General features: G+C 37.8%; 1 protein-coding gene across 2 annotated transcripts in view; it reads right to left on the bottom strand.

Annotated features, from left to right (window-relative positions):
• Nucleotides 1–23,779, bottom strand: part of TPK1 (thiamin pyrophosphokinase 1) — a 357,348-nt gene that overhangs the window by 84,380 nt on the left and 249,189 nt on the right. For both annotated transcript variants that reach the window (XM_036864409.1, XM_036864408.1), the window contains one exon: nucleotides 18,763–18,874. In XM_036864409.1, coding sequence (XP_036720304.1) covers nucleotides 18,763–18,874 — 112 coding nt within the window. The remainder of the gene's footprint in view (nucleotides 1–18,762; nucleotides 18,875–23,779) is intronic.

Here is a 23,779-nt window from a genome sequence, read left to right as displayed (position 1 = left end):
CAGAGACTAACACACCATTGTAAAGCAATTATATTCCAATAAAGATGTTAAAAAAAAAAAAAAAAAGAAGATGGCCTGGACTTGGATCATGAAAGAGTAGACAGGGAGAAAGGAAGAAGTCATCTAAGGTTCTTGGTTTGTGCAACTGTGTCTGTGTTGGTTTACTGACATGGGGAAAACAGAACAGGTGGAGCAAAACCCAAGCATTCTGTCGTGGTCACGTCATCTTAGATAAGGTTCTTAGACATTCATTCAACAAAGGTTTACTCAACAACACCTCTGCACCAGGCACTCCTTTCTGCAGGAGGGACAGCTTCTAAACAAAAGACATGAAGTTTCTATGCTCTAGAGCAGCTTATGTTCCCAGAATTCCAGGGCAAGTGAAGAAAATCAGAGAGGTAAGCGGTGGAGCTATACATCAGAGAAGCAATGGTATGTAGATGTATTTAAAGTTATAGGCTGTGATAAGATCATTTAGGGACAGTTTATAGAGAGAAGGGGCTCAGGACCAGACCAAGCAAAGGACAAGCATTTTCTTAATGAGAAATGAAGAGAGCAAAATAAATCTATTCACGTCCGGGTAACAATTTGTCATCAATTTGTTTGGCTTTATTGACAGACATAGCAAAGTAACCTCCCCACCACTGCCCACTGAATTCTTAGACTATTTAGGGGCAAGTGCAATAAGGTTATTGATGTACTACTCTCATTTTCTTCTTCTATTCCTACCTTCTTTATTAAAATTGTATTCATGGGTAAAGTTAAACAGAAAACACAGTGAACTATAAAGTTTCAACTGCAAAACTCTAAATAATTTGTGATTGCCCTAACAGCCGTGTATCAGTCACAATGCTGCATACGTCATGAGGCACCAGCGGGTGAGGGTACATACAGTTTCCATAACCCTGACTCTAATCCACAGGTTACTTTTCAGTCCAAGGAAGTGCACTGAACTGCCAGTGAGAGACAGTATTTTAAGAGTGACCTTAAATCTGCTTTAATGAATTTTTTAAAAAAATCAACCAAAATTACGAGTACTTATACTTAGTTACAGATTACCTGTGGCATAATTTATAACTGATGGAGACCATGTGGCACTTGAGAATTACTGCCCCAGGCAACTTGCCAGTAATCAGTGGCCCCCATCCACTTTGTCCACTATTCCCCACTAGAGTTCTTCTAGGGAAACGTTCAGAATTGAAGACTCCTTTATGTTCAACAACTGGTCCTTGCTGTGGTCTAAAGTTTATTCAAAAGTTATTATTTTTTTTTTTAACACACTCCCGTTGATAGGTATTTTACACTTTCTAAATCCTAACTTTACCCCTGTGCCTTATCCACCGATGCTGTGGCCGACTTATTGATAAAGATTCGTGCCACCTGTGATCAATGAGTGCCTTCATCCATAAGCATCTTCACCTTAAAACCTAACTCAACATCTCTCATTTCTAGTTTCGAAGGTGGAGCTAAGCATAGTCTCTCTAAAGCCTCCCACTGCTGCGGCCCTTCCCCTCTTCAGCCAGCATTTCCCCATTTCTCCCACCTCTCCTGGGTCTCGACTTTCTTGCCTCCTTTTGACGTTCAACATAAATAGACTTCTTTTTACACCTTGGACATAAGGGTCTCCTTGATAACAAAACTCCATACCTGTATGGTTTCTTGTATCACTGATCAACTTCTTTTAAAAAGCTTAATAAATCTGCTGCCATTGTGCTCTCAACATGCATTTAACTCTTCTCTACCACCTTGAAAAACAGAAATCTGGCCCTGCCTGTACTATGCTACTACTTTTCTGCATTTTCAAGAGTGACCAAAATATTTCCTCAGTGAAATCCAACCATTTTAACTCTGTTTTGCATATGATCCTACTCACTGGATAAACTGTATCATCCTTTCCTCTTCCTGCCTTGCTCACTCTTCCCTGTCATTTTTTTTCAGGATCCACTATTTCTTACCAACATGTAAATACAACTATTTCCCAAGGCTAAGTAACCACTTCCTTATCCACTTCTCACTGATAACAGTAGAAGAATGTATATAATATAGATATGAAAAAGAAGGACCAATTTGATAAGGAATCCTGTTATTTATCAAGTCATTTCAACACCTAGTGTTAAAACTGTTACTAAATAGGATGGGAAGGAAAACTTAAAGGGCTCATAAACTAGAGAAATTAATAATCTAGTTAAGTGGATAAAGATACAAAATGATTGGAACAAACAAACCCAATTTTTACATTTATATAATACTGTAAGAGTGCCCTCTAGGACACAGTAGAATAAACCAAACTAGGATTTTTCTGTTTTTCTTCTTTTTGCACAGCAAATATTAGAAGTTTCATGAATAAAGACACAATAAGAGAACCAATTCCATTTTCTTTTCTTTTTATAATGATACTTGCCCTCACATGAAGATGATGTTGAATCTTCAACATCTATAAGAGGGGAATCTAAAAATGAAATGCTTTAGACCTTGCCTCATATTAAGAGCAGTAAACAAATGGGTCAGAGAAAAGCATCTAGGGGAGCAATGAATTCATTGAACACTCCAAATCCTCAACATGGTGAGATTTCTACAGATTCACTCCTGCACTGCCCACTCCCTTGACAGGCACCTCTCTCTCTCTCTCTCACTCACACACACACACACACACACACACACACACACACACACTCTCATACTAAAAAGCCATCTTTGGTAACATTCATATTCTAAATGGCATCACTTTAAACCATATCAACTTTTGGCAGGGTTTACAACTATTTTCACCCTTAAAATTGAACTTAGCCCTCATTATTCTAATTGTTTTAAAGGTTTATAATATAGAACTCTTGCTTTGGCATCTTTTACTATAATGCAATTGACTCTGTGTCCCATTACAAAATTCATGGGGGTAAAATGCACTTGCTCATTTAAAAAAGGTTGCTAATTACACAAAACATGCAAGGCTCTATCCCAGAGGACTAGGAGGAAACACAGATGACAGCACCAAATCCTTGAGGCGAATGCATTCTAATAAAAGGAATAAAAAATCTGCACAGAGAATGACACTAATAGGTAAACGTACTGAAGAGGTGCACAGCACACTTTAGGAATTCAAAGTTAAGAAAGAAAAATCACATTTAGTGAGGAAAGCTTCGTGAAGGACGTGATTTGAAATGGCCCTTGAAGATGAGTGAAGATTTTAGTGGGGGGTAAGGGAGAGGAAGATATTCAAGGGAGAACATATTCTGAGAATACTAGGGGTTGGGGACCTGTTTTAAGGGGGAAATGGCATGTGTGTTGGGCCTCAAGTGCTTTTCACAGGTATTCAGGAGGAGAGAACAAAATAGTCTAATTCTGCTATTGAGAATAAAGAAGAAAGACTTAATGAAAAAGATTGAGATCATTTAGCTCAAAGTCACACATTTTAAAGGAAAGAGAATGAAACCTCATGGCAGGTGAGAACAGCACTCATAATTACATCGTAATTGCAGCAGCAGTGGGTCAGGATGAGAAGGAGGCCAGCATCTCTGCCTTTCTTCACTTTGTCCAACAAGCACAAGCCAGATACCCACCCACCTCGGTAATGGATCCTTCTAGAACAGGGGAGCCTTCTTTATTTAATTTGCCTGTTAGTTAGTAATGTACCATGCACGGTATAGGAAATAAAACTTTATCTACTTTATCTGTAGAATATCAGCCTCTAGTGGGATTCAGGTCAACTGCAAACACCTCCGGTTTGAACATGTATTTTTCTTAATTATATGTCAGATTTAAATTGCCCAGAACCTGTTTCTCTCTCCTGGCAGACTTAACACTGATATACTGCAAATAAATTTTTTCGATGGTTAAAAATAAAAATTGGTTATCAATTGTAGCTGGTAAAATCAGAAAGCCTTCTTGCTTTGATAATGTTTTCTAAGCACGTTCTTAAGACACAGACACACATACACACACACACACACACACACACACACACACACACAAAGAAAAGCCAGACTTAGGAATAGTTGAGAGACAAGTTGTTAATTTGCAATTAAATGTGGTCTAGAAAACAGATGAGTGAAAAAGGCCGATGTGATTTCTCCAAAGTGAAACCTTGCAAATAAATTGAGAGGCAGCCGAAGCATGATGTTGGCACTGGGGCAAGCAGGAGACCACAACACTACTAATAAATCATTGTCAGAAAATGTTGTACTGCTGCAACCAGAGCATCCATTCTCTCTCAGAGTAAATGAGGAATCATCATCATCATCATCTCCCATTTCTAGCCTCACTGTGAACTTCTGAAGAGTGAGAACCTTCAGCAAGAGATGATAAACTGCAACGATGACACAGGACGCGTCCTCCTTTGCAACATTCAAAGCCACTTCCATACGGTGAACCACATGGCACGAAATCTATGAGAAAAGGGGCTGCACATCAACCCCTGACACAGCAACCCCAGACGAAAGTCTCCTGAGTCTGGTCCTCTTGCCGCTTCTCATGGGGACTTTAATTGCCATCACACAGGGAATTAAGGAGGAGAGAGTGGTCTCCTTGAAAATTAAGCTCCTGGCATTTATGATCTGGACCCGCTTATTTCTCTGTGGCTTCAGAAGCCACAGTTCCACACTGAAGAAAACCTCTGACATCATCTAGCAACCCTCTTTGCATAGATTAAGGGCCCACATGCCGTCCTGGGGCCGTATAATTCATTCGTTTCACAGTCAGAGCTTGAACCCTATTGCATCTTTCCTCCGCATTATTAACTGAAGTAAATAGCTGTGTAAATGTTTTTTGCTATGTTTCAAGGGAAACTCAAGGTACAAATTAACACAGAGAGAAGAAGGGAAGTTATATGTTATACAATCATCTCCAGAGAGTTACTTTATCAAAGGGTTTAAAGCATTGATTTGTTTCCTTTTTTGGCTGTTTTATAATCTCAAAACCAGAAGAAGACCTCTACCCTCTCTTGCTAGTTCCCAAATACACCTCTTAAGCTGGAGAACTTACTTTCTCTCTATGTAATCTGTCCCTTGAGTTTCCCTTGCACTGTAACAAAAACACATTATGCAAATATTTCTTCACTACAAACTTTATTTGGGGTCCACAGACATATTTCAAAGCGCCTTTATGCAGATGCTTCTAATTTAGTCTGCATTTTGGGCATTTCCCCAGTGTGATCTGCCCTTCTTTTAATATAAGCCTAGTGTTCTCTAAGTATTTTCAGCTTTTTCACAATCTGGCCTCCAAGCAATCTACAGGACACGGGAGCAGCTCGGAGCTGAGAAAGCTGCCTGCCGTCTAAACCTCCTGCAGCCAAACCATCCTGCCCTTTGATCACTGCTCTTTCCTTTTCATCAAAAATCCTGCTTTAACCATTTATCCCCCTTTGTGAATGCTAAGTACATATTTTTTTTTTCCCTTGAGTCCTTACCACAAATACTTGAGAACCACGATGAATGACATTTGGTTTATAATCACCCCAGACATCACACATCACGGTGAGCATATAAGTTACACTTAAATTACACACTCTTCAAATCCACATGGGTTCTGATTTGTGGCTCACAGAGTGGAAGGGAATGTCTTAGGTAGGGCTCATATCATGAGTTTAATTGCCAAGGTGTTAATTCTCTGTCTCCTTTGTCTTAGAACCTGCCCAATGTCTGGGGAAATTCTATTTTCATTTAGAAAAAGGATGTTGAGATAGGTTACTTCACCAAGTCGAAAGCTTTTAAAAATAGATATGTAAATAACCAGTGATGGATCCACTTTCTGTGCATGGAGGACTAAGTTAGGAAACATGAACTTGGACAATTCATTTAACATTCTGGGTCTCAGTTTCCTCATCTATAAAATGAGGAAAATAATACTCTGCACTCATAAAAGAGTTGATGTTATACCTGAATGAGTGTAGAGAAAAGATAGGTAGAAGAAAGTATATTCAAAACACACAATATGATTATTTGGACCCAGAAGAAAATTATGCCCAGTGAGCTGTTCCCATAGTAAAAGTTTATTCATCTGAACCCCTTGATTCTTTCTCTACAATTCATGTAATGAGCAAAAGTTATTGCTTTCTTGTCTCAATATATTAGCTGGATGGTTGAATGCACAGAGCTCACATCTGAATCAGCACAAAAGTGAAACCTGGAGGAAGGGAAATAGAAAGCGACTCTTGAGCTTATACCAAAGTCATTCTCATCAGTCAACCTGCCCACATAAATACTAGGAAATCAACTCATTTAAACAACTTGGGAGGCATGCCTGAGTTATAATAGTGTTCTTGAATGCAGGTCAATGAAAAATTGGTCTGCTCACAAATTCCCATTTGTCATATTCCCCACAAATGCATGTTAATTGTTTTCATATTTAAATGCCTAGACTCAACCATAACAAATGTGTGTTGTCAGGTTGTTGGGAGTTTTCTAAAAACAAAACAGGATGATTATGGCATACAGTAAATTATTGTTGGTTTCTTGTGCTCTCAGCAGAATCACAAAAGGGTAAGGACTTAAGAAAAATCATTCATATTTGCTTCAAATCCTATAATGTAGAAAATAGAATTGGAGCTAAGTTAATGAAATATACAGTATTTAATACAAATTTGTTGTAGGCTGTATGTCATTAGTCTTATATGTCTGGAAATGTAATATTTGCTTACCAGTATAATTTTTGAAAATCCTGCAGAATAACATAGTCTAAAAAAAACAATCTTGTTTCTCTTTGTATTTTTCTCCCCAGAGAAATAATATCTACTGCTTATCAAGTTCCCCCTTACCCAACTTTGCCTTTTTCATAAAAGTTGGGTCCTCAAGTTCCCCATGATTGTCATTTTGTGCGATTTTTCCTCAGTGTTAATATTCAGAACTTATCAAAAGCGGCAGTTCTGTGTTCTATGACCCCAGACTGATCAAATCTATGTATATAATAAGAAAACCCAAACTTGTACCATATTGTAGTACAAGTATATGCGTGCGGCATTGATGTTTGTGTGTGTGGAAGGGGCAGGAATAAAAGTGAGAGCAGATAAGTAGTCAATCAGTAGTTTGCTGGTGTATGCGTGCTCAGCAAATAAATGATACATATCTGATCGATTGTTAAGGACCCGTAGAGTCCTGAGATTCTAATAATATGTAACTAAGAAAGCGATATAAGAAGAGTCAAATTTTCTGCCTTTTGTTTTTCACCATCTTGATCACACATCAGATTGCTGCCTGTTATTGGTAGAAACTATCAGTTTCTCATTAAAATGCAGCCTCAAAGGCTAAAAAAGAGAAGGAATCAAAAAAGGATAGAACGAAGGAATATGTCTAATAAAAGCCCGATTACAAACTCACAGCTGACCAGAAGCAAACCCTCTGACTTCCTTCATGGCTCCCAGGGATCAGAATATACGCTGTACTAAACCTGACCACAATCCTTGGAAACAGAAACCACAGTGAATGGAAATTGTCACTCTCACCCCTCTTTGTGGACACCTAATAAATCTTGCTCACACAATATTTTGGGTCTATTTTGTCTTGAGTCTTTACCACACGTTATCTGAGGCCAAGATGAATAACAATGAGATTCAGTTTCTCAAGGACATGTAAACAGTCTTCGTACATTACTTTTCAGAGTAACTGTAAAGATTCAGTGATGTAATAACTGTATTCAATATGTATTATTCCAGGAAATTATTGAACTTATTGATTACAGACTTAAATGACAGCCTCAATAATGGCACCCCCAAAATGTCCACATTATAATCCTCAGAACCTGTAAATAAGTTACTTGCACGGCAGGAGGGATTTTTCAGATGTGATTAAATTAAAAAGCACGAGCTAGGATTATCCTGGATTACCCAGTGTAGTCACAACTTCCTTAAAAGAGGGTGGCTCAGAGTCTGAGTCAGAGAAGGAGAGGTGACAATAGAAGCAGAGGTCAGAGGAAGAGCGATCTGATGATGCTACACTGATGGCCTTGACAGTGAAGGAAGGAATCATGAGTCAAGAAATGTGGGCTGGTCTTCCCTGGTAGCGCAGTGGTTGAGAATCTGCCTGCCAATGCAGGGGACATGGGTTCGAGCCCTGGTCTGGGAAGATCCCACATGCCGCGGAGCAACTAGGCCCGTGAGCCACAACTACTGAGCCTGCGCGTCTGGAGCCTGTGCTCCGCAACAAGAGAGGCCGCGATAGTGAGAGGCCCACGCACCACGATTAAGAGTGGCCCCCGCTTGCCGCAACTGGAGAAAGCCCTCGCACAGAAACGAAGACCCAACACAGCTATAAATAAATAAATAAATAATTAAAAAAAAAAAGAAATGTGGGCAGCCTCTGGAGGCTGAAATGGTAAGAAAAGGATTCTCCACTCTAGCCTCCAGGAGGATTGCAGCTCTGTCAATACCTGGATCTTACTCTCTCTCATAAGACCCATCTGGGACTTCAACCTCCAGAACTGCAGATGATGAGCTTGTTGTTTTAGGCCTCTAGTTTGTGGTAACTTGTTATAGCAGCAATTTGGCACTGATACAGCTGAAAACCTGTATCATGAAAATTTTAACAAATATGGTTATATTTTTCAATCTACCTATCAAACATCACACATTTTACATTTACCTATCTTTATATATATATTTGAACCTATTATCAAATATCAAAGTTTTCTACGCTGCTAGTAGTGAAGGAGCCTAGGAGGGAAAAGCCCTGTGTTGGGATAGAGACATCTGTGTTCCAGGCCAGCTCTGGCCCTACCAAACCATGTGATTTGTGGAAGTCACTTTTAGATTTTCATTATTTCATTTGAAAATCATAGGTCAAGACGAACGATGATGTGCCTTTCAACATTCTGATACTATCAATATAATTATCCTAGATTCTAAGTAAAGGAAATAACATTCATATAGTCTGGATGACGCATCATAGAAATTGTCATTTGCTGGCACTTACTATCAAGGATACATTAAAAAATCAAGATGCGGTATCAACAATAAAGGTTTCTTTTTAAATATATTCCATTAATCAAGAATGTAATACTCTGTTATTTCCATAACATAGTCAAAAATATAAGAAATCACTAAAAATAGAACTACCATATGATCCAGCAATCCCACTCCTGGGCATATATCTGAAGAAAATCATACTTCAAAAGGATACATGCACCCCAATGTTCATTGCAGCACTATTTACAATAGCCAGGACATGGAAGCAACCTAAATGTCCATCGACAGAGGAATGGATAAAGGAGATGTGGTACATATATATAATGGAATATTACTCAGCCATTAAAAAAGAACTAAATAATGTCATTTTCAGCGACATGGATGGACCTAGAGATTGTCATACCAAGTGAAGTCAAAGACAAATATCATATGATATCACTTATACGTGGAATCTAAAAAAATGGTACAAATGAACCTATTTACCAAACAGAAATTGAGTCACAGGTGTAGAAAACAAACTTATGGTTACCGAGGGGGAAGGGGGGGAGGGATAAACTGGGAGATTGGGACTGACATATATACACTACTATATATAAAATAGATAACTAATAAGAATCTACTGTATAGCACAGGGAACCCTATTCAATACTCTGTAATGATCTATATGGGAAGAGAATCTAAAAAAGAGTGGATATATGTATATGTATAACTGACTCACTTTGCTGTACAGCAGAAACTAATACAACATTATAAATCAACTATACTCCAATTTAAAAAAAAAACAAAACACTTAATACAGCCTAGAGCAATGACCTCAGTATGCACTGTTACACTTTAAATCTTACCAAATATTTGAAAATATTCAGGGCCCTACAAATAGAAATGTAAGGCTTCCCTGAGAAACCTTTGTGAAAATATTTATCTGTAATTATCATCCTAATTTATTTATACATATATAAATAAATGTAATATTCTAGGTACGGCTATTATGAAAAATAAATCTTTCACACATTTAAATTTACATAAATTTGTGAGGGAACTTATTATTCCTAAGGTTTGAAAGATCCTTAGTGAAAAGTTATTATTGGAGAAAAATCAATATTGGAATTTATAGCTAGCACTTTCTATTTATAAATAAAAATGACCTATGGACACATTAATGACTTTTCTAAATTAATAATATAAAGCAGTGAAGATGCAAAGCCATTGATGGTTAATTAAACACAGAAGGGAGAAAGGCTGCTCCTTGTCTTTATCCGTGTGTGGAGATAATTGCTTTTTAAAGGAACACTTAGAGATCATTCGATATAATTTCCTGTAAATGAAACTGCTTCCCCAGCAGGTTGGGCTTGTTTAAATGTTCAGTGACCTAAACTTCCTCGTTAGAATGGCCAGCCAGCCCCTGTTATTTATTCATTAGATACAAGCTGGCTCTATAGGTCTCATTCTCTCCTCCCTCCCATGTCTAGCAGCAAGCACACAAATAAAAGAGGGCAAGGTACAAGGCACCACCTATCTTTGGATCAGAACACACTTCAGGTGTCTCCTGCAACCAGAGTTTCCTCTATGCTATGTGCTCCCCAAATCTGCATCCTGTCTGCTAGACCTACTTCACTGCTGTTTCACTCTTGCTGCCTTGGCTGACTTCCCTGGAGGTTCCCTCCTGAATGCCTGGACTTTAAGAGTAGATGTCAGTACCACCCTGATTATAAAACCAGTCAAAGACACCACAAGAAAAAAACTCTGCAAAACAATGTATCTTAGGAATGTGGATGCAAAAATCCTCAAAAATATACTAGGAAACTGAATCCAGCAACACAGAGAAAGAATTATACATCATGACCAAGTGGAACTTATCCAAGGGATGTAAGTTTGATTTAATATTGGAAATTCAATTAATGTAATATATTATTATATCAACAGGATTTTTTTTAAAAAAATCACATGATCATCTCAATAGACCAAAAAAAAAAGCAAAGTCCAAAACCCTTCCATGGTAAAACCACTCAACAGACTAGGAATAGAATAGAATTTCCTCAATCTGATCAAGGACATCTGTTAAAAATCAACAGCTAACATCATAGTTCATGGTAAAACCACTGGATGCTGTCTTTCTGTGATCAAGAACAGAACAATTTTATAATACGTGAATTATATTTCAATAACACTGCTTAAAAAATGTCATTTCCTTCCAGCTTAGTTTACTAGTACTAGAATCAACTTTTGCCTTCTAGAAGAGTGTATTGGTCTGATTTCTTTTGCTTAAAAGGTTCAGTCATGGCCATGATCCTTTACAGATACAGAGTGCACAGTTCAAGTACAGCTCTTTGTGAGACATTTTCTGGGATACAAATATGGAAGTGACATCATTAGACCTTTGTCCCAGAGCTCCCTCTGACCTACTGCATACAACCGGAAGTGGTATTTTGCAATAACACTTTACACTATTTTTTTTTTAAAGACTGCAACAGCTTGTGATCCTTTAAATATCATAGGTGATTACAATTTTTTTTTTAATTTTTAAAGGGTAAAATAATGACTCAAACAAATATAAAATGAACACATCAAAGATTTCAATTAAGTCATTAATTAATGAGAAAACTATTATGATGTAAAAAACTGGTTCAAAGGAGACTACAAAGGACAGACCTATTTAGACAACAAGGAATGCTGAAATGGATTTGCTAATAGATGGAAAATTGGCCATTTATATAGGGTGACAATCCATGGAGTTTTCACAGAACAAAAGTTCAACTGACTTATATGAACAGGAATCATATACAGTATGATCTGCCCTTTATCAGTTAAATTCTAATTCCACAACATTGCAAAATAATCAAAGACGATGAAAAGCTAGGTATCCTATAGAATCATATAACATTTCAAGGGCCTCTAGACCAGGCCAAACAATCCACTGAAAGATACGCAGGTATCTTTTTGCCCATTTCAAAGGCTTTTGCAATTTTTCACAACACGTTTAAGAGTATGTCTATGCATATAGTTTGATTCATAAATTTCTATTCTATTTGATCTACCATATTTTATCAGTTTTAACACACATATTTTTCCCACATCTCTGCAAATATAATTAGTAGCATTTTTTTCTCAGTGTACATAAAATAATAATGCATCTTACAACTGATGACATCTTGGCTATGATGAAATACAGTCATTTCACCAAATTGTAAACTTGAGAAAATGGTCTTGGGGAGGGAAACTTTAGCTAACATCTTCTTTGCGGCAAAAAAAAAAAAAAAAAATTAATTTTTTAAAAGCCATCCTTATTATCATCACCTTTGATTCTTGAAGCATGTGTTTTATGTAAAAATTGTAACAATCTCTTCAACTCAAAGCGGGTCACTGATTATCAAAAGAATGAAGACACAAAAGATATTGTCCTCGAATCAAAGAAGAAAATGTTGACATGACAGTTTCAGAGTGCTTTTTTTCAAGCACTGGACTAGAAAAGCAATAATTAAAAATAATAATAAAGACATTTAGAAACATGAAACATCTCACACATTAGTGGCATGAGCTCACAAAGGTTATACCTTAAGTGTGTATAGCTATTGTTGAACCATGACAACTGACTAGAATCACCTTGTGAGGCATAATGGAGTGAGAATTAAGAGTTTCTCACTGAAACTGCATTAATAGCAACTGTAGTAGTTGTTGTTGTTTTTTAATAGATGCTTGAACTGTTCCCTTGTTAGGCTGGCACTTAAAAATCCTCAGTGGTGGATGGACCTAGAGTCTGCCATACAGAGTGAAGTAAGTCAGAAAGAGAAAAACAAATACCGTATGCTAATGCATATATATGGAATCTAAAAAAAAAAGGTTCTGAAGAACCTAGCGGCAGGACAGGAATAAAGACACAGACGTAGAGAATGGACTTGAGGACACGGGGAGGGGGAAGGGTAAGCTGGGACGAAGTGAGAGAGTGGCATGGACATATATACACTACTAAATGTAAAATAGATAGCTAGTGGGAAGCAGCCGCATAGCACAGGGAGATCAGCTCCGTGCTCTGTGACCACCTAGAGGGGTGGGATAGGGAGGGTGGGAGGGAGACGCAAGAGGGAGGGGATATGGGGATGTATGTATATGTAGAGCTGATTCACTTTGTTATACAGCAGAAACTAACACACCATTGTAAAGCAATTATACTCCAATAAAGATGTATAGATAGATAGATAGATAGATAGATAGGGAAAAAAAAAACCCTCACAGAGAACTCCTGCAGAAAATCCTGGTACCTGTACACACTTATTACAAAGCATTTCCATAGAGATGAAAAATCTTGTCAAACTGTTTTCTCAGAATTTTTTTTCTTTCAAAACTCTTCCACTTGGGCTAGATTTGAGTCTCTTTCAGTCAATGCTACAGAATTATTTCACTCTGTCATTTATATCTGTACTTCTTTGAAAAAACACAAAAAAAGGAACAATGAAGAACAATGAATGCATAATTTCAAACTCAATTTGAGTGTTATAAAGCAGAGGCCTGGGCAAATAGAGGGCAACACCATTTTATATTTTTCTTAGGCAAAAGTGTAGAGAAGTTAAAAGTTCTGTCCCTCAGGATTTTTATTTTTCTTCCAAATTACTTTTAGTTTCCTACCATTACTGTCCTCTTTCCTATCTCCTTTGCTTTCTTTCCCCTGTCTACAGTTAACTTCCTCTTGTATTTTTCTCTTTATTCCAAATTCATTTTAGTGATTTTTTTAAAAGCATCAACTTATTTTATATGGAAGGTCTTTCATTTACTAGTTAGTAACAGGAAAAATAGCACTGAAGACCTAAATTCAAATTTTGAGTGTATCAATCCCTTAATGATATGAATTTGGGCAAATCGCCAACTAGGGCTTTGAACTACCATGCCCTTATCTGAAAAATGGGGATATCTGAAAAATTTTCAGAATCAATGGACACCAATTATCAGAGCTAAGGAAAACCAACTAGAACAAGAGAGGAGTTACACTTAAACATACTGTAGTAAATCTGTAGAACATCAAAGAAAAACATAAGGTCTAAAGAGTGGATAAAGACAGATTATAAACAAATAAGAATTAGTCTGATTGTGGATTCATCGACAGCAACAACAGAAATTCAGAAGAGTATGGCTGGAAGAAAGTTAAAATAAGCTTTTATTATGTATGTGGCTAAACTGTTCATCAAGATGGCGGACAAAGAAAAGGCAGTTTTTTGATAGAAGAGCAGACTCCTACTCATTCTTTCTTTCCTCACTGACAGGACCTTGGTTTTATTTGGGGTGACTATGTCCTTAGATTAAAAAATTTCATGTCCCAGACTCCTCTGCTGCTAGGGTGGTATTTGATAGTTCTAGCCACTGAGGCAAAAGATTAGATGCAGGAAGGATTTCTGGAAATGCTGGGAATCCCTGATGCCTTGTTTTCCTGCAATATGTGCTGCCCTACTTCCTCTCTTCCGTTTTTTCCCACCTGATGCTGAACGGGGAACACAGTGGCTGGAGTTGCAACAGAGACATCTTATGTTTTGAGGCAAAGGCTGAGGAAACCATAGAAACCTTGCCCTGTAACTGCTTAACTCTATACTTTGTTACATGAAGGGGGAAAGGGGGGCAGTTTTTAAAGCTACTATTTCAGTTACTCATAACTGAACACAATCCTATTTGTTACAGATGAAGAAGAAAGAAAAACTTGATTACTAACAAAAATGTGGCTCTATAGAAAACCCAAGTCACTTTTTTAGAAACAATGAAAGTATTCAGCAATATATTAATACAATATACTAAAGTCAATTGTATGTGTATATAGCACCAATGAACTCAGAGAATATCATTTTTATTTATTTATTTATTTTTTGGCCACACCATGCAGAATGTGGGATCTTAGTTCCCCGACCAGGGATTGAACCCACACCCCCTGCATTGGAAGCACGGAGTCTTAACCACTGGACCGCCAAGGAAGTCCTGTAATTTTTAAAGGTGTAGTTACAATAGCAGTACAGAATATAAGGTTTCTACAGACAAATCTTACATAGGAAGTACAGAATCTTTTAGACAAAATTTTTTAATTATCAAAAGCAATTAAAAAGTTCTAATTAAATGGAGAGTTACATTATGTTTATGGATGGGAAGACTCAGTTTCATGCAGGAATTCTCTTCCCCAATTGTTCTGATCTCCCCAAAATAATCTGTAAATTAAATGTAATCCCAATAAAAATTACAATGGAATTGTGTGTGTGACACTTGTCAGGGTAATGCTAACGTTTACAAAGAAGAGAGAAAAGCCAGGAATAGCCATGAAAATTTCGAAGAACAAGGTTGGTAGACTCGACACATTTCAATATTTATTATAAAGCTATGTTAATTAAGGCAGTGTGGTATCAGTACAGGTAGAAGAATGTAAGTCAAAGGAAGAGACTAGAGATCAAAGAAACATACTCGTGAATACGAAAACTTACAGTATATCACAAATCACTGGAAAAAGGATGATAAATGATGCTAGGGCAGTTGGTTATCAGTAAGGAAAAAAATTAGATCCCTAACTCATATCATACACAAAAATCAATTTCAGGTGAAAGGAGAAACCTAAAAAAAATCCCCCTCAAAACTAAACTGTGAGAACATCTTTACAACCACAGGGAATATAGAAAGATGATTTATGACACAGAAATTACAAATCTGAAAGAAAAAGACTGATAAATTTGACTACCTCTTTAACTTAATAACCTCTCTGTGTACAAAAATGGCATAAACAATTGGCAAAGGCAATGTATAGCCAGGAGGAAGATCATTAGGGTATGAAGAGCTTCTAAGAAAGAAAGAAACAAATAGTCCAAGGGCTAAAAGGGCAAAAGAAAGTAGCAATTCACAGAAGAGGAAACCCACATGGCTAATAACTACAAAAAGATGCTTTCGCTCCCCAGCAATCAGAGACCACAGTGAAATATCATTGACACTCATGAGACTGGCAAAAATGATTAAATCTGACAATACCGAGAACAGGGTAAGGACGTGAGGCATGGGAACTCCTGCGTACTCCTGAGGCGAGTGTACACTGGCATTCCCACTCTCAGAGCTGTACGGCAGGTCTAGTAAATAGGAGGATGGCATTGCCTGCGATGCAGCTGTTTTAGTCCCATGTGTACACAGCCTAGAGAAACTCCAGTGCCAGACACACACCACAGACTGTCCACAGTATATTGCTATGAATTAAAGTATTATAATAGAGGTAGTTTCGACAAAATTAGTAAAGATACACTTCTGGATGGTGGCACCACCACAGGCACTTGCTTTAAACACAGACCGTGATGGGAGAGACCACAAATTGAAACAGGTGAGTCAGACTACTTCCTGATTCATATCAGAAAGTGGCATCATATTTCAGTGTGGGTACAGACAGGGAGAATGCCAGCCTCCAGACCACCTGAGGAAGATTTTGATGCATTTCCTTACGAGGACTTGCTTATTCTCCTTGACCCAGGATGTGAGCAACTCCTGACTAAGTTACTGTATCTCCTTTCTCCTCCTCTGGGTCCAGCCCTGTCCTGCCACTTTGTAGGTGTGACAGACAAAATGACATCGAGCTCTGCTTTCACAATGACACTGAGTAAAGCACGACCCTCTCTGTGAAAAAGATCTATCCACGTCTCTCCAAGCCAACATGGTGTCATTTCACAGTTATTTTTATGGCTTTTTAATGAGGCAATATTACCTATCGGAAGACCCCATTCATTAGCACTTTTACCACATACCATTGATGAAACACTTGCGTCTCAACTCTGTTGCTTTTCATACCCTGTGAAGTTCCTATTTCTTATTTTCACAGAGTTGTAGAGAAAAAAGTATCTATTTCAAAAGTTGAAGCAATCTGTAAATATATAGGTAAGTAATAGTGTAGATCATTTCGGCAGGACTGAAATATTATCACAGACAAGAAGATTAAAAGCTCCATCATGCCCAAGGCCCCTTCCTGGACTAAATTTTATTATTCAGATACTGTATGATATCACTTATATGTGGAATTATAAAATACAACCAACTAGTCGATATAACAAAAAAAGCAGCAGACTCGCAGATATAGAGAGCAAACTAGTGGTCACCGGTGGAGGGCGGGCGATATAGGGGTAGGGGAGTGGGAGGTGCAAACTACTGGGTGTACAATAGGGATGTATTGCGCAACACGGAGGATACAGCTAATGTTCTGTAATAACTGTAAATGGAGTATAACCTTTAAAAATTGTATAAAACATTTTTATAAGTTTAAATTAGAAAAAAAAGAATTAGGATGTGCATTTTGGTGTGGGACACAGGGGCTCTGAGGATGCTCTAAAGGGCACAGAAGAATCTCTTGTACCCTCCAACTCTTGCCTGTTCCTGTAAGATAAAGGAAGCTATATGGTCAACCCTCCTGTTCACTCTGCACAGTGCCCGGCGTGTCTTGGCGTCGGCCCTGGAAAGTGAGGTCACTACCAGATCCAGGAGGAAGCTCTCACCATTGTCTAGACTGGGTCCTTGGAAAGAATGGGAGCTCCAGACAGTAAAACAATTGTTTTAGGCTGGAAATGTTTTCAAATAAAGCTTCTGATGGGAGTGCATGTCAGTTTCAGCTAACCGCTTCAAAGCCTGTCACAGATTTCTATGCACTGGAGGAGATCTGTTCTCACCATCCTTTCAAATTCGGATGAGCTTGCCAGACATTTGCTTCAAAATATCTCTAGCTTTTTTCCTAATTGTTTCAGCAATGGCTCATAGAAAGGCCTTTTAAAATATCTTTTAATCTTCAATGTATTTATTTCTTGAAATATTTATTTCCTTGTAGGAACCTCAAAGTTTTACATGTTATAAAAGAATGACATGGTTCCGTATTTTGCTTTGTACAACCTTAGAGGTATTGGTCAATCATGAAATAATCCCTTTGACATTCAATCAAAGCCCTTTGATTAAATTACTGTTATTCTTAGAGACTAGGGATGATTCATTTCATAATGCCTGATGGGTTTTTTTGGAATTTATTTCATGAACAGATCCACCTCATTTTTTGTTCTTTTCAAACCAGACAGTTTTAGTATGACTAGTACCAAGGTACAGTACTGAATACAGTTCATAAGTACTGAAGAACATTTTAAAATTTAGTAAGAACAGTTAATCTTATAAAATCTCAGGTGTTTGATTATAAAAATAACTCTATTTTAGTAAGAATAGCTACGTCTCTGGAAAAGTAAAGTAGGTTTCAGGCATACAAAATCGCGAAGAAGGCTGGGCAAAGAGTGCTTAGATATGACACCAGAAGTATGATCCATAAAAGAAGAAATTAGACTTCATCAAATTTAAATTAGATTAACTTAATGCACTTAGATAATTAAGTTTCAGAAAATAAAAAGATATGCCAAAGACTCAGAAAATATTTTCAAATCATATATCTGATAAAGGACTTTTATCCAGAATACATAAGGGAATCTTACAATTCAACATAAAAAAAGAGATAACCCAATTAAAATCTATGCAAAAGATCTAAATAGACATTACTCCAAAGAAAATATACGAATGGCCCATAAGCACATGAAAATACGTCCAACATCATTAGTCATTAGGAAAAAGCAGATAAAAACCACAATGAGATAACACTTCATACTCACTAGGATGGGAATAACAATAATAACAACAACAAGTGTTGGTGAGGATATGGAGAAACTGGAACCTTCATACATCACTGGTAGGAATATAAAATTGGTACAGCTGCTTTGGAAAATAGTCTGGCAGTTCCTTGAAAGGTTAAACATAGAGTTCCCATATGACCTAGCAATTCCACTTCTAATTATTTATCAAGAGACATTTTTAAAAAAAGAAAGAAAGAAAACCTCCCTTTGTGCAAGGGTTTTACTTACTGACGTTCCACTTCAGGCCTGTTGTCGTAACCTGATCGCATGGCTGTCCGACCGGAATAAGGCCACACCAATCACCTTCCATTCCGGTATCTACATGCAATTTGTGCTTTCCCTGAGGTAGAGAAGGAATGATCATTAAGATGGGGAAGAGAAAGGAAGGCACGTTAATGCTCACTGAAGACCTGGTCATACGCACCAGGTACCATCCTAGGAACTTCACATGGTTTATCATACTTAATCCTAACAACATACTTATGTAATATGTACTGAATTATCCTAGGAACTTTCACCTGACTAAATCCCAGCAACAGTTTTACAAGGTAGTTTATTGTTAATTATTACCTTTATATATCAGAAAATTGAAGTTTGCAGAGATTAAATGTGTCCAGCCAGGACCACACAGGTAACAAGGGGCAGAATCAGGATTCCGACCTATACCTGCCACTTCCAAGATTCCATGTGCTAAAGATATAGCACTAAGTGATACAGAATTCTAGGGTCTTAATCAAACACTTGCTTGAGTGTAAATACAACATTGCTTCCTCAGTAAAATCTCTGCTTTTTATCTGAGAACTGGGCTTCTAACCTTGAGAATTCAATGTAAACCCTACTAATGGTTAACCTCTTTCCCATACCCACAGCTGCTCTAGGAGATGCTCAGTGGGGCGTACCTCTACCAGGAAATAGAGTATCTGCCCTGAGAAATGAGTATGCTTCTTCTATTCTGATTATGAAAACTGATAGAATCTACCATGTTTTCAATTTTTCAGTTTACAAGAAGGTTAAAGTTAAATGTAATGCTCAATCAAGGCCACAAGCTTTGCTTTTAAATAAAATACTTGGAAATGCCTCTCCTACAAAGTAATGCTTTTCCATTCCCACCCTATTCATTATCTTCAGGGTATACAGTCTTTGTAGAAAGATACCTCAAGTTCTTATGGGAAAATGTCAAGACATGTATGCATTCAGTAACAGAGTAAAAAAGGTATTTTTCATAATTCAAATAACTCTGAAGGAATAAGCTCCAAAAGATATTCTTCATTTTAATAAAATATTGTTTTAAAGTGTATTTAATATATGACATATTACCAAACTGAGGTATCTAGGTCTCCTTGTACAGTCATTTTACTTTTATTGCAAGTATGCCTTTTGTGCTGTATATTGTAAGTTTCTGAGAACTTATTCTACTGTATCCAGGTCTCAACATGCAAGCAGGATTTGTCTTTTGTCAAAAGGTTGCTTTTATTAGGAAAACAATTCTCTAGATTATTATACATATGAATCCTTGTGTTTAACACAAGTTCATTCAGACATTTACTTCCTGTACAATTCATATACATATATTTCCATTTGAACATTCAATCAGAGGGCATAAATTCAATTAGAAGGGCTTAAATACATTCAAACACAAAGAAGATCTTTAAAGAAAATTTAAAATACATTTGAACTTCGTGTCCATCATTGGAAGAAAGGTAGGCCACACTTGTAGATATACACCAAGCAATGGATTAGATGCACACAGAGAAATGTGGATGGATAGAAAACACAATGCACTGTGAAAACATAAGACATAGTAGGAAACAGAATCGTGATAAACGACAGAACCTATCTATGTAAATTAAAATAAATGCAAACACAATAAGGCACTTTTTCTACTAACAAAATTAAAAATATATATTCATATATACACACACACTAACATGTTTGCGTAATGGGAAATGATATAGGGACAAAAGGGAAGCAATGGATCAGTCAACCAATGAGGATTCTTGCCTGGACCAGAGATGATAATGTGCTATGAACTAACGAGTACTACGGACCCAACATTGAAATCTCATAAAAATAAAATAACAAATACATATTTTAGATATGAAGTGATACAAGATTTAGAAATCCTTAGACTCTTCTGAAGGAAAAAAATAGAGAAAATATTCTCATAATTCAGTAATTATTAGTAATTACTAATTACTAAAAACAGTAATTCAAGAAAGAGGAATAACTGGGAGACAGCCATGGGAAAAACTCAGGAGCGAAATAAAAACTTATCTCATTCTTGAATAATGATCTTTGGTGTTTTTCTTTTAGCGTAATTTAGAGCAAAGGCATATAAACCATATTATAATTACAGAAATTTTCTACATATTTCAGTGTAAAAGTAATGCTATAATTGTCAGAAGGCACAAGTAAGGGAAAGAGTAGAAAAAAGTGCAGTGGTCTTTATTTTCTCATCATTTTACATCATATGGGAATCAGGAAATAGAGCCTAAAGTTGCAGATTTTTTTAAAGGGGGATTTTAAAATTGCTCCTGTCCTGAGTTATTGGTAATGTGGGTAACATGCCTAAGCGCCAGCAGCGGGACTGAGGAATGGGATCTGAAATAGCTCTGTTCTTCATCCTGCCCTGTTACTCATTCATGAACCTCCAAGCCAGTGTCACAGACAAGTTATTCACCCAACTGTATACATGAAACCTGTGACCATTGCGTGGCAGGCAAAGCACAGGGAAGGAGGAAAGATGACGGATCAGAGATGCGATCCGATGTGGGGAGTGGAGGGCAGCATGGAAGCAAGGGGCGCCCTGAGGAATGATGCTTGAGTGGGAACTGAAGGATGAACAAGAGCCAACTCATGACGGGAGGGCAAAGAGGCTTGCAGGCCGAGGGTGCACCCCAAAAGCCACAGGAGGATCACTTGAGGCATCGGGGTGGGGTGGGGATGGGTGGAGCACAGGAGATTTTCAGGGCAGTAGAGATATTCTGTGTGACACCGTGATGGTGAATACGTGACATGATGCATCTGTCAGAACCACAGACGTACCACACCAGGAGTGAACTCTAATGTAAATCAGGGGCTTTCCTTAATAATGTATCAATATTGGTTCACTATTTGTAACAAAGGTACCACACTAACGCAAGATAATAGGGGAAACTGCCAGCAGGAGAGGGGGTATATGGGAACCCTCCATCTCATCTGCTAAATTTTCCGTAAATGTAAAACTGCTCTAAGCATAAAGAGTATTGCTATTTTTTTAAAAGTCTCTCAGTGACCTTTCACTTTCTCATCCCTTCAGTGGGACCAACAGCAATGTGCTGGTGGGTTTGAAACCTAGGCCAGCAGATGAGCGGTACCACACACGGAGAAACATGCAGCCGTTTCTCAGCAGCCTTTACAACCTTGTTCTGCTTTTTTTCCCCTAAAAAAAAGGGTTTTTTTTTTTAAAGATATGAGCCACCTTTCTTTCTTTCTTTAGAATCTTTTCCCTAAGTTGATTTACATTGATAGCTTGCCACATGAATTTTGAGTTTTATTTCTCCCTACTACCTTCCATTATAGAAATAATTCTCTCTGAAGATACAGATGCTAAATATAATACAAATTATCATCCAGAGATGCCAAACGTAACAGACATTAACAACTTTGGAAAGCAGTAACAAAGCCTCTTTTCTCATCAAAGGAGTTCATGAGGGAGGGTATTGCAGAAATTCTGATTTCCTCAGAACCGCTTTGGCTTCAGCAGTGAAGGGATAGGAATGACGGTGACTTTTCACAATGGCGGATCCCAGCCTGATGAGGGTTGTACCACCAGGGTCCCCATCAGAAAGCACAGCATATCAGAGGAGTTGCAGGTGGCCCGTAGTCTCCTGGGCTCTCGGTGTCAGAGGACACGGGACCAAGAAGGGCAGGGATGCACTCCTGGACCAGATAGCTCTACCTCTGTCTCTGGTAATGGTGTTCTCTGACAATGAGACCTGTGACTTCTTCATTTCTTATCAAAGGGGACTCATGTGTCCTTGGGCTGTCTTATTTTCAATGTGTTACAGTTAATTCCTATCTTCTAATTGAAGACTTTCCTCCCTCTGTTTGTGGCCTGCTTAATGGTTTGGTAGTGGTCAGCTGAACACATTACTATGTTTGGTGCTCTGGCTAACTGCAGTAAAGAATGATAAAGGAAATAAGAAATGATTTCTCAACTCGTGAATATTAACTCCCTAGGAAGATTCTTCAACTTGTATCATATAATGCAAAGGCAACAGCACAAACACATGTGAAGCTTTATTATCCCAGGGTGAGAGGGTGCTGTTAAAAACTCCACTGGTTTAAATGACACAATGGTAAGCTTTCTCTTCTAGCCTTGCTATGTATTCATTGCCTTCCTCATTATTTTAAGATTCAACAGACCCTGAAAATTTCAATCTGGGACCTAAAAAGTCCCAGATAGGTATCTGCCTACAATCAAACAATGAACAGTTTTTCCTCTCATTCCAAAAAGGTGTTTAGCCACAAATGAATGGTCTTTGTGTTGATAAATATACAAAATTTAGCTTTGTATGGTTAACAGAGAGCAATACTATGCTTTTCTCCTGTATCCTCAAGTCTATGTGACATGTTTACAGTGGACAACAAAAGGAATTTTTGTTCATCCCTCAGATTTCTCAATTCATAATATATGCTAGCCTATATGGGATTTGACACAGGCAGGCATGCAGTCTGACAGTAAAGAACTTCCCTAAAGATTTATGCCATTACCGGAGACCACAGGCACGTGAACTCATCATTGACTTCCATCTACTCTCATGAATCACTGCACAGCTTCCTATTCTGTCACCTGTTCTGAGCTAAGATGACTCTTCGAAGTCAAAGGCAGTTCTATATGGTACAGATGGAACAAGAATAAATCACAGACAGTTTGGTGTTCCAATCATGGTTATTTTGAACATATTAACAACCTCAATAAGGGATGAAATTGTAATTCAGTGAAAGGCAACAAAGATGGTGCTTGGCACCTGTGCTGAAGTCACACTTATGAGCAGGTAAAGGACAGGCGGCGTCACAGTCACCGTCCCTAGGCTGTAACGCCAAAAGCTAGCAAAACATACACGAGCGGACACCTAATGAAGGGCTGAGACATCACTGTCCCTTTGACTGTATTTTACCTCCTCTTTGAAAATGACAAGGACATGACCGAGAGAAATGATAAAGCTCACCCTAGATTTTGCTTTTGCAAAAATTCCAAACA

Source organism: Balaenoptera musculus, chromosome 9 (genome assembly GCF_009873245.2).
Source record: "Balaenoptera musculus isolate JJ_BM4_2016_0621 chromosome 9, mBalMus1.pri.v3, whole genome shotgun sequence".
Taxonomy (NCBI): Eukaryota; Metazoa; Chordata; class Mammalia; order Artiodactyla; family Balaenopteridae; genus Balaenoptera; species Balaenoptera musculus.
Note: the sequence above shows the minus strand (reverse complement) of the source record. Positions and strands in the feature narration are given on the sequence as shown.